At 50.3% G+C, this 12591-nt stretch overlaps 1 protein-coding gene across 2 annotated transcripts in view; it reads left to right on the top strand.

Annotated features, from left to right (window-relative positions):
• Positions 1-11038: 11038 nt before the first annotated feature.
• The window catches only part of NPTN (neuroplastin), a 90042-nt gene continuing 88489 nt past the window's right edge, over positions 11039-12591 (top strand). The window contains exon 1 of one of the 2 annotated variants that reach the window (XR_015869735.1): positions 11039-11400. Coding sequence is in view for 1 of the 2 variants with exons in the window: in XM_088446219.1 (XP_088302345.1) it covers positions 11298-11400 (103 nt within the window). In the remaining variant the exon portion in view is untranslated. The remainder of the gene's footprint in view (positions 11401-12591) is intronic. The other variant, XM_088446219.1, reaches the window with a different exon arrangement.

Here is a 12591-nt window from a genome sequence, read left to right on the forward strand (position 1 = left end):
AACATATGCCTATGGTGTATCCAAGATACTTCATCTTTTCCATCCCTAAGCAACTTTCTTGGGTTGGCTGTCAATTCTGCTTCATGGATCGAGTCCAACACTGCTTTTACCCTGGAAGAGACACAATCATCAAGATAAACTGCAGCATACTGTCTATGAGGCTTTAGAATGTTTTCCATCATCCTCTGAAAGGTGGCAGGTGCCCATGTAACTCAAATGGCAACATATTTTATTGGTGCTGAAAAAGCTGCTTTTTCTTTTGCCTTGTCTGTCATCAGCACTTGCCAATGATCTTTCAAGTCTAGAGTGGTTAAGTACCGTGCTGCTCCCTGAATATCATTAAGTTCATCCACACAAGGCATTGGGTAGGCAACAAACAATTCAATGTACGGAAATCATTGCAGAAGCATAAGCTTTTTTTTTTTCTTTAGCCAACAATTCCTTTTGGGCTTCTGGTATTCTATAGGGCTTAGGAAGCAAAGGTGCTACAGTTACTGGAGTGGCCGATATAGCTACTCTATCTACAAGGTTTTATAAGATTTACATAGTAGATCTGTTCTGGCTTTCTTTTCCCTGTTGGGTCTGTGCAAATGATCTCTCACTATCGGCACCACTACTGTACATCTGAGAAACATGCTCAATAACCGTTTAAAAGGGCTGGGTGGCCCCTTCAATATCTCCTTTGCAATATCCAGCAATCCCCTCGGATATGTCCTCATACAGCAAACCAAAAGGCAAGAAATCCATGGAAGACTGTGGAACCTCTCTAATGGTCAGCAATAAATAAGGTAATAAATAATCCCAATCTTTCCCATCTTTTTCTTTAGACCACAGGTTCTCAAACTCGGTCCTCAGGACCCCCAAACAGTGCATGTTTTGCAGGTCTCCTCACATAATTACTAGTGAAATAATTAGCTGCACCTGTGGATCTTTTAAAACGTGTCAGTGAGTAATAAATACACCTGTGCACCTGCTGGGTGACCTGCAAAAAGTGAACTGTGTAGGGTCCTGAGGACCGAGTTTGAGAACCACTGCTTTAGACTATATTTTAGAGATTTGTTAAACCTTTCCACTAAAACATCAGTCTGAGGGTGATACCTGAAGGTCCTTAGCTGAGTGGCACAACTCTTTCATGATTCTTGATATAAATGGGGTATCATGATTAGTTAGGATTTGCTTAGCTATAGCCACTCTGATAAACACATGTACTAGTTACCCAGCAAATGTCTTTGTTGAAGTATTGCACAATGGCATCGCTTCGGGTATCTGGTAGCATAATCCATTACCACCAAAATATACTGATGACCCCGAGCAGACTTTATTAGAGATCAAACCAAGGCCCTCATTCAGAGCCGCACGCTCTGAATGAGGGCCGCCCTCCAAGAAAATGGAGCGTCCTCCTGGACGCTCGTATAGCTGTGGGTCACCACCCACAGCCTATACGAGCGGGCATTTTGATGGCTGCGATGGTCGTGACCATCGAAACTGCGAGCCGGAGCATGCGGTTGAGGTTTTCAACCGCAAGCTCCGGAGTGATTTTGGCTCTATCAGAGCCAAAATCACTCCCACTGACATCACTAGTGATGTCAGTGGGCCGGCTTCTGACGGGAGGCGTTCCCTTGGGAACGCCCCAGTCAGGGAGGCACACCCCCGGCACGCCCACCAAAGGGGGCGTGCTGTCAATCAACATCGACAGCACGCCCCCTTTGATCAGAAACAACGAGCGAAGGACTTTCCTTCACTCGTCGCGTCTGGCGCATGCGCATGACGGAGCTCCCTCCGTCGTGCGCATGCTCAGTGCATAACATCGACCCACTTGCGAGCGGACAGCCGCTCGCGAGTGGGTCTGAATCAGGCCCCAAATCCATAGGTATTCTCTCAAATGGACCTCAATAATATGAGATATGGTAAGAACTTACCCTTGTTATCTCTATTTCTACAAAGTCCATAGGGTTCCACAGGATACCTTGGGGTATAGGTGTGACGTCAGTCGCAGGGCACCAAAGAGTTAAGCTTTCAGCCTCCCAGGATGCACTAGGTCCCCCTCCTATACCCCGCCCCTGGGCCAAGGCACCTCAGTTAGTTACCAAGCCATAGGCCGGAGGAGGAGAAGGAAGAGAGAGAACAAAGATCTGGACACATACAAGAATCACATTCTCACCAGAGGGAGACGGAAAACCGGTGACCAGAGCAAAGCCCATCTGCAGCACAGGTGCGACAGGGCGGGAGTCCTGTGGAACCCTATGGACTTCGTAGAAGTAGAGATAACAAGGGTAAGTTCTTACCATATCTCATATTTTCTACTTCAGGGTCCATAGGGTATCCACAGGATACCTTGGGGATGTCCCAAAGCAGTATCCTTTAAGGGTGGGGACGCTCCTGTGCAGAAAGGAGAATCCGCCGCCCGAAGGAAGCATCCTGAGAGGCGAAGGTGTCAAACCTGTAATACCTCACGAAGGTATGGACAGAAGACCACGTAGCAGCCTTGCAGATCTGAACTGCCGAGGCACCACGTCGAGCTGCCCACGAAGGACCCACAGACCTAGTGGAATGAGCCTTCAGAGAAGGAGGGACCGGTAGGCCTTCATGAAGATAAGCTTCAGAAATAGCCATATGGATCCAGGCTGCCAAAGTTTGCTTTGAAGCAGGCCAACCCTTTTTACGGAAGCCATAGAGGACAAACAAAGCGTCCGACTTCCTAAACGAAGAAGTGCGGTCAACATAAGTCCTTAAGGCCTGCACAACATCCAAAGAGGCCTCACCCACGGAAAGACCCGGTGAGTTAAAGGCCGGAACAACGATTTCCTCGTTAACATGAAACTGGGAAACAACTTTGGGAACAAACTCGGGCCGAGTGCGGAGCACTGCCCTGTTCCCGTGAAAAACCAAGAAAGGGGGTCTACAAGAAAGAGCCCCTAACTCAGAAACACGTCTGGCCGAAGCAATGGCCAGAAGGAAAACAGTCTTAGCTGTTAGCCATTTAATATCCACTGAGTCCAGTGGTTCAAACGGCGGTCCTTGGAGAGCCCTCAGGACCACAGCCAAATCCCAAGGCGCCACAGGTGGAACAAAGGGCGGCTGAATACGGAGAACACCTTGCATAAAGGTGCGCACATCCGGGATTGTAGCAATCCTACGGTGAAACCAGACAGATAGGGCCGAAACCTGTACCTTCAAAGAAGCAAGGCGAAGCCCATGATCTAGTCCCGCTTGCAGGAAGGCGAGAATCCGAGCCAGACGAAACTCCCGCGGTGCATAACCTCTCGGTCGACACCACTGGAAGAACGTATGCCACACGCGATGGTATATCCTCGCGGAAGACGGTTTCCGAGCTCGTAACATGGTAAGCACCACAGAGCTGGAAAACCCACGGGACCTCAGCATGGCCGTCTCAACAGCCACGCCGTCAAAGACAGCCGAGTCAGGTCCGGGTGAAGGCAAGGACCCTGAGACAGAAGGTCCGGTCGTAGCGGCAACCGCAGAGGACTGTCCACGGACAGACCCTGAAGGTCTGAGAACCAGTGCCGTCTGGGCCACGCGGGAGCTATCAACAGGAGCGTCCCTCCTTTCTGTTTGAATTTCCGGATTACCCGTGGAAGAAGGGAGACCGGAGGGAACAGGTATGCGAACCGGAACGTCCACCGGACGGACAGAGCATCCACCAGAGACGCCCCTTCGTCTCTTGTGCGAGACCCGTACACCGGCAACTTGTTGTTGTGCCGGGACGCCATGAGGTCGATTTCTGGAAGACCCCACCTGTCCACAAGTAGTTGAAAAACGTCCGGGTGCACGGACCATTCCCCCGGATGAACGTCCTGGCGACTTAGAAAGTCCGCCTCCCAATTTAGCACTCCCGGGATGAAGACCGCTGATATGGCCGGAAGATTGCGCTCCGCCCAAACCAGGATCCGAGAGACCTCTACGAGAGCCGCACGACTGCGAGTTCCTCCTTGCCTGTTTATGTAGGCCACGGTGGTAGCGTTGTCCAACTGGACCTGCACCGGGTGACCCTGGAGAAACCGATGTGCCTGCTGGAGAGCATTGAAGACCGCACGGAGTTCCAAGATATTTATTGGAAGCTCCGCTTCTGTCGGCGTCCACCTGCCCTGGAACAAGTGTGGACCCGAAACTGCTCCCCAGCCCCCAAGACTGGCGTCCGTTGTCAACAGGACCCAATTTGGAACCCAGAACGGACATCCCCTGTTGAGGTGGGTCGTCTTTAACCACCACGCAAGGGACAGGCGAACCTCCGGGGTGAGCACAATCGTCTGGGACTTCAGAGACTGAGGCAGCCCGTTCCATTTGGACAGGATCAGGTGCTGCAGAGGTCTGGAGTGAAACTGGGCGTATTCCACCATGTCGAACACCGACACCATGGAGCCCAGTAACCTCATCGCCGAGTGTAAGGACACCCGGCGGCTGTGCAGACAACTGCGCACCCTTGACTGTAAAGCAGAGATCTTGTCCTCCGTCACGAAGATCATTTGCTGTCCCGAGTCCAATAAGGCTCCAAGATGCAGAATCCTCCGAGACGGGATTAGAGTGGACTTCTGCCAGTTGATTAGCCAGCCGTGCCGTTGCAGCAGCGCAATGGCCAGGTCCAAGTGGTGTAACAGGAGCTCTGGAGATCCTGCCACCAATAACAGGTCGTCCAAGTACGGCAACATGCGGACTCCCTGCAGCTGCAGAGAAGCCGCCATCACCTTGGTGAAAACACGTGGTGCTGTCGCCAAGCCAAGGTAACGCCCGAAACTGGAAGTGGTCGCTGCGGAGGAACTGTTGATGGCGCAAAAGAATAGGGACATGCAGGTAAGTGTCCTGTATGTCCAATGACACCATGTAGTCCCCAGGTTCCAGCGCCAGAATGATGGACCGTAGGGTCTCCATCCGAAACTTCGGGACCCGCAAAGACTTGTTGAGTGCTTTGAGGTTGAGAATCGGACGATATGACCCATTGGGTTTCTGTACCAAAAATAGATTTGAATAGAAACCCTGGCCCCTCTGGGAGAATGGAACAGGCACTATAACTCCAGCCTGGAGCATAGTGTGCAATACCTTCCGCAGCTCCGTAGCCTTGTTCCGGTCTGATGGTAGACCCGTGGTGAAGAATCGAGCCGGGGGTCTGTGCCGGAAGGAGAGGGCGTATCCGTGGGAAACCACCTCCAGAACCCAAGTGTCTGTCGTAGTGGTCGTCCAACACTGGGCGAACTGTAGCAGGCGGCCTCCCACCCTGGGATCCCCCAAAGGGAGGCCCGGACCGTCAGGCCGCAGGCTTGTCATCTGGCTTGGGGGCCGGACGTCTGGTACTCCATGCCTGCTTCCGGGGCGTGACCGATTTCTTTGGGCCAGCCTGTCGAGGAAACGACTGTGGTTTGGGCCTGCCCTGGGCCCTAGATGACCGAAAGGACGATGGTCCAGAACCAGAAGGAGCAGCGGCCGACGGGAGACAAGCAGATTTGGCTGCCGCCAGCGTGGCCACAATCTTATCCAGATCCGGACCGAAGAGAACTTCTCCGGTAAACGGAAACGCTTCCAGACCTTTCTTGGAATCTGCATCCGCCTTCCAGGATCGCAGCCACAAGGTGCGACGAGCAGCTACCGCTGCTGAAGAAATTCTAGACACCAGAGTACTAATGTCTAGAGCCGCCTCGTTGATGTAGGTGGCCGAATCACGGAGATTGCCAATCAACTCCGCCTGTTCGGCCGGACATTCGGATTCAAAAGAAGCCTCTAATGAATCCGCCCAGCGCTCCATCGCTCTGGCAACCCAGCAAATGGCCATAGCCGGCCGTGCTGCCCCCCCTGCAAGGGAATAAGCGGACTTCAGGCAGATTTCTACCTTGCAGTCCGTAGCATCCTTAAGGGAGGACATGGATGGCATCGGCAATGTGGCACTACGGACAAGACGGGTCATGTGAGAATCCACCTGTGGAGGGGATTCCCACTTAGCAAAATAATTATCCGTGAACAGATAAGCCACCGCCAGGAGTCTCTGCGGCTGGTATCTTTTGCCAGGTTGTTTCCACGCCTCCTCTAAATGGTCCACCAACTGACCCGAAAGAGGAAAGACTGTGGCATCGCCCTTCACATCTTTGAAAAAGGCATACTTAGATTTAGCCGCTGGGGGAACTTCGTCCTCAATCACCAAGGCTGTGCGGACCGCCCGAATAAGTCCAGGAATATATACTTTGGACTTAGCATCAGCGTCCTTAGTATGGAGAGGTTCCTGATCGTAAGGATCCAGAATCTCCCCATCATCAGACGTCCCTTCGTCATCCTCATAAGGAGCGGACAGAGACGCCACCGGCCTTTTATGAGGCCGCATCACAGACTCTCCTTGCAACACATCCGACAAGTGCTGTACAGAACTCGTCAGGGAGTTAACCCACGCTGGCTCCTGAGAACCCGGGAGCGGGGAAATAGGGAGACTGTGGGGTACCACCAATTGTAGTGGGAACCCCTGCATGGGTGACGACACCACAGACTGCTGGGACAAACCCATCGGAGTAAACGCGGCTGCGGAGCTAACTGGCCCACTAAAGCTGTTAACGCCTGAGCAAAACAAGCCCAGGGCGGCTCCTGTACCGGTGCTGTAACCGTAATAGGCCGCGCCATGGACAAACACTGCCGGCAAAGGCCCTCCGCGCTACCCTCCCCCTCCGCTAACGGTACTTTGCACGTGGTACACTGTAGCCGGAGGGGAAAATCACTTTCAGACATGATGGCACCACGTATGTGACCTCTCTCACCAATTAAGTATTAAATAGGCGAGAGACCACCCTGCAGCACCGCACTGCAAGGGCTTTAGCAGAAAGAACAGGGACAGTAATAAAGCTGACAGTTTTGAGAAGATAAAGTTACAGGCAGCAGCGCTAGCACAGTCACATACAATGCAAAGAAAATCAATTCCTGCGCTGGTCACTCAACTACACAGACACAGGGCCTGGTAGGACACAGCGCTGCATACACAGACCTGACCACAGCGGAGGAGAGGTATGCGGGGGGACCCAGACCACGATGCTTCCGTCCAGCGCTTCCAGCAGCGTTCACCATGCGTCCAGAAGAAGATGGCCGCCGAGGAGCAGAGAGAAGCTGGCCTGGGGGAGGAGCGCTGACACAGGACCAGTCAGCACAGTGCAGAGAGGGCTGTGTGCAGCGGGGGAGGCGCCGGCTGTGAGACAGGGAAGGCGCGCTCCCCTGGCATGCATTTAACCCCTGGGATGCCGCAGCGCTACCGCTCTGCTGCGGTCCGCTGTCCCAGGGGGTAGTGGAAGCGCAGGTTGGTCGCCTGGCTCCACGCTGCAGCCAGTCCCCAGGGAGCTCCCTGCCTGGGGACTTAGGACCATGTGAACAGCGGGGACCCACCGCGGGACCCCGCTGCTTACCTCTGTCCCCCTTGAATCCGGCCATGGTCCGGAGCATCTGGGGTCACCGCTAGCTGTGACCCCAGACGCCCACCAGCATCCCCGGATCAGTACCGGCGTTCTGGTACCGGCGGGGTGTAGGGAAGACAGCATGGACGTCAGGACTGACTGTCCATGCTGTTCATCCAGATGTGCAGCCACAGCTGCATGAAGAAAAAGCTTCAGGGGCTCTTCTAGCCCCCACTCCAACAGGTGCACCCGACTCCGGCTGGGCACCAAACTAAACTGAGGTGCCTTGGCCCGGGGGCGGGGTATAGGAGGGGGACCTAGTTAATCCTGGGAGGCTGAAAGCTTAACTCTTTGGTGCCCTGCGACTGACGTCACACCTATACCCCAAGGTATCCTGTGGATACCCTATGGACCCTGAAGTAGAAAATGGGTAATGTTATTAAAGTATTAATAACTGAATGCCCGCACAGTGAGAATTGAAGAATTTAAAAGTTTTACTTCAAGTATTCATAAAATAATTCTAATAATAAACAACATGCATGCATGCCCTTCTGTGTGTCACAGCACTTAAAGGTAACGCATTCTCAGAGGTTTTCAATCAGAAATTCCTAACATATTTCAACTCTCTGATATTTATTCACCTCAAACTAACTAGACTAAAACATAATACGTAATACATATTCATAATTATTCATAGCAATAGCACATCACTCCAATTCCGTGAATTCTACAGATACCAGTCCTTACAGGAGAAAGATTCATTATGTAAAGCAACCTGTCTATGATTAGGTTTTTAGCGTTCATTTTTCTTGAAAATGGTCATCACATATACTGTGATCTCTCCTTAGTGCCAACTCCAATTATTTCTAAACCTTGAATATTAGCATCTTTGAGAAAGTCATTATCAGGGGTTGGGTATGGATTCCCGGCTGTCGGGATGCTGCTGGTCAGAATCCCAACAGAGGTATCCTGACAGTCAGAATCCCGACACCAGTAGGTAAGTATACTACCACTAGCCCTCCCTCCTCGATGCCTAAACCTAACCTCCCCCTAGTGCCTACAAATAACCTCCCCCTCCCTGCACCCTAAGTCGTCCCCCCTTAGTGCCTAACCCTAACCTCCCCCTAGTGCCTAACCCTAACTCTCCCTTAACCCCCAATATTTACCTATACTGGAGCAAGGATCCCGACACTGTTGGGATTCCAACGCCGGTATTTAGACCATCGAAATCCCGCTTGCCGGGATGCTGAGTACATCCCCTTATCAGACACCTGTGTGCTAACAATAACATTTACAATAGTTACATTCAGAAAAGATTATAGATCTGCTTGTTAACATTATATAATAAATACATTTAGCTAAATGTCACTCATATAATGATTATATCTAATCATCCATAGCTTCTGATCATCTACATTATTAACATTTGCATTGATCCTTAATTGACCCTAGAATCCTCATTCTTCTTGATTTTAACTTTCTGGCTTAGTACCAATTTCTCTTGGACAGTGGGCCTGATTCAGACCCAGTTGCGAGCGCTGAGCGCTCGCAACTGGGTCGATGGTGGCCCACAGCGCATGTGCACGACGGAGCCGGCTCCATCGTGCGCATGCGCGAGACCCGGCTAGCAACAGGCACTCCGTCGCTCCGGGTCTCGCAACAAAGGGGGCGAGCTGTCGATGTTGAGTGACAGCTCGCCCCCTTTGGTGGGCGGGCCCGGGGGTGGCTGCCCAAATGGCGACATTCCCATGAGAACGCCTGTCGTTTGGGGGCGTCCACACTGACATCACGAGTGAAGTCAGTGGAGAGATTCCGGCTCTCCACAAGGGTCTCGTCGCAAGCCCGATGGTCTTGTCCATCGCACTCATCATCATGGCCACTCGCTGTAGCTGTGGGTGGTCACCCACAGCTATGCGAGCGGCCAGGAGGCCGTTCTAAAAATAAAAAAATCCGGCCCTGATTCAGAGCGAATGCTCTGTCAGAGCGACCAGGTCTGAATCAGGCCCAGTGTTCACAACCAATTAAATATAAGCTAAAATGTCAAGGATAAACACATAACAATTTAAACTAGATTATCATGTAAATGTGTATAAGAAATATTAATAAATGCAAAGACGTTCTTGCCTTACACCGATACCTAGGATATGTAGGGCAAAAGTCACATTTATTGTCTAACTTCATATGGAAGATAAGATGGAGTCTATAAAGACAATTTAAATGTGATTATATTTAGCCATTCATAATGTTCATCTTGTTATATTATTATGACACAAATCAGACATCAAGGGCCAAATGTTTTAGGGTGAGAGTTTAGAAAATTTGTGAGAAAACTGTCACATTTTTAAACTCAGCCAATGTAATAAAGTCACAGAACAGGCAAACTCACTTGTTTTTCAGACTCAAGAAACTCTGAAGATTTAAACTCTCATCCAGGTGTTTCCTATTTCAAAAATACAACTCGATCAATGTATTAGTGCGAGAGATTTACTGCTAAACTCTCACATTTTCTAAACTCTCACCTTATTACATTTGGCCCACATTGTTTAATTACTAAGGGTAGGTAATGCAGGAATAGGTAAATATATCCTTCATGCAGTCAGCAGGCTGTAAACTTATTGACACGATTGTAGAATGCAGCTATACCCGCAGGATACCTTAAGGGAATTAAGAGGCAAGGGTTGCTGCTATTTCCAAGTTGGAGAAAGGACCTCTGTGACGTAGACACCACGTGACCGCTGCAGGAGGCTGGACCGCTCCTGCGTTACCATCCACTAGGGCATAGAGGGGGAATATATATTTGTGGCGAGCGCAGCGAGCCACCGTGCCCGAAGCGTGGCGAGCCCGCGAGGGGACACTTTTGGTCCCCTGTTACCATCCCCGCCCCTCCCCCTTTCAGGCCAAGTCACGTGGGCGTGACGTCACAGGGCCATCAGCCCTGTACAGTCTAGACTTAACCAAGAGGCAAGGGCTATTTCTCATAGAGATATTTGGTGTAATGTAAAGCTACTGCCGAAGTCAAATAATTGGATGTGATCGTTTGAAATTATTATGTGACAATCTAGTCGTCTGTTGCCTGGTAAAGAGTAAATAGGACGCATGCTTTGCATCGGGACAGCCCGATGCGCACAGATGCGTGTATATAAATATATATATATCTTTAGATACATTGTACAACAGATGGATGTTATAGTGAGTAGCCAGCTTTAGACAGCTTGTGTGCAAATATCCATGGACATCTCATCCCTTGAAAGACAATGCCACATTTCCAAATAAATGACCAGTATATTGGTATCTACAGTCTCAGGTTAAGTAATTGAAACGTGTGCAGGGTGTGCACCACACTCTTCTAACCTGAACACGTCTCACAGCAATGGCGTTACTAGGGATGGTGAGGTTTTTTTTGTGTGTGTGTGTGTGTCCTTGTCTGCCACTGCTGGAGAGGGGGAGGGGGGAGGTGTACTGCATAGGGGGGACTACTACTGGAGTGGGGGCACTGAATAGGGGGGGCTATTACTGGGGACACACACTGAGCAGTGTGGAGGTTGCTGATGTACAACCAGAGGAAGACAAAACCATCACTATCTCTTCCATGCAATCAGCACCGAGTTCCCCCACACACCCAGCACTACCTAAAGATGGCCATCGACCATCGACCATCGATAGCGCCAGTCGCCATCCCTATCACCTTTCACCACCAGCAGCGAAAAGCGAGGTTGGCTATGAGGCGGTGCCGCTTTCTTCCGGCGGATTGATGCACCGGGCTCCGCCCTCAGCTGCCCATACACGACACAGGCGACTCTCGCGAGATTCAGTGGCTGCCTGCTTGCTGCGGGAGTAGACCGAGGGGTAGCGGCGGATACCGGATTCCAGGCCCGAGAGATTGGACACTGAGCCCCTGGCTGTGTCTCCCCTCTCAGTGCGCACATGGACCGCTGCGACCTCCGTCCCCTGCCTGCAGCCCTCCTGCTAGGGCTGATGCTAGTCTCCTGCGGCCTCCTCCCGGGACCTGCCACCGGCGCTCAGAACGGTAAGCTGGGTGTGTGTATGGTGTGCGGCGCTGAGGCGGGGGGAGCGGAAGGTGAGGTTGGAGCTACGAGGCAGTCATGTCGCAGCGCAGAGCGTTTATGTAGGAGCTCTTAGATCGCTTCTATATATGTCCATATAGGAATGAGCAGGTGTAGTAATGGAGGAAGGGTGAGTGCAGGAGTCTATACACATGATGTGTATGTACTTGCAGGGGGCAATGATGGGTGACCGATCCGCCATGTAGACTGACATGGTTACCCTTTTTGGGTGCACAAGGGATGTGGTACTGTGGCAAGAACATATTTATCACATCTCTTTCAAAGTGCTGCCATGAAAACATTAACCACTAATATTTAACCTCGTACTTTACCATAGGCAATGCTATCACAGATTTCAAGAGACTATAGTATTCATATGTACAGAGCAAAACTATTTTCTGTCTTAAGCTGGGTACACACCTAAAGATTTTCTGTCCAACCATCCAACTAGTTGATTGGTTGGAATGAAAATCTGGTAAGGTATGAAAACAAATGACAATCAGCAATTTGCTCCCAAACGCCAGAAAATGGACAGAAACTGTTGTTTGAACAAATTGTTTAGATCAAACATTTAACAGACTTGTCTGATGACCATTTTCATCTGTTTTCTGGCATTTAGGAGCAAATTACTGATCATCAATTACTCCCATACCTTACCAGATTTTCATTCCAACCAATCAACTAGTTGGATGGTTGGACAGAAAATCTTTACGTGTGTATGCAGCCTAAAGATTAGCAGGTTCAGTTTTGCAGTATGTGTTAATTGCAGAGCAATATATGTTTAGCAATATCTGCAGTCAATTGTCATGTGTATTGTTGGGACACTTATCTTCAAAGTGTGTACACAGCGATTCATGCTGTGCTTGTACATTTATTATTTGCAACTTGTCTATCTAGTTTAGCCAATTGTGACTTCAAGTTCCACCTCAGCGAGTCACCAGTGGCTATGTCTTGTTAACATCCATGTATGACAATTGTTTTGTGGCCTTTTTGCTCGCTCCTGTTCTTTTACAATTAAATTGATTAAGCCGTCTGTGTCTAACTGTGCAAACTAGCCTTTCTGTATTCTGTCACCATTGCAATCTGTTACGTGTGCTTATTATAAATTTGCCAAAGTCTACTGAACACTGATATTTTTCTTACATAATATTTGC

This window comes from Taudactylus pleione, unplaced genomic scaffold (assembly GCF_031769625.1).
Source record: "Taudactylus pleione unplaced genomic scaffold, aTauple2 ptg000019l, whole genome shotgun sequence".
Taxonomy (NCBI): Eukaryota; Metazoa; Chordata; class Amphibia; order Anura; family Myobatrachidae; genus Taudactylus; species Taudactylus pleione.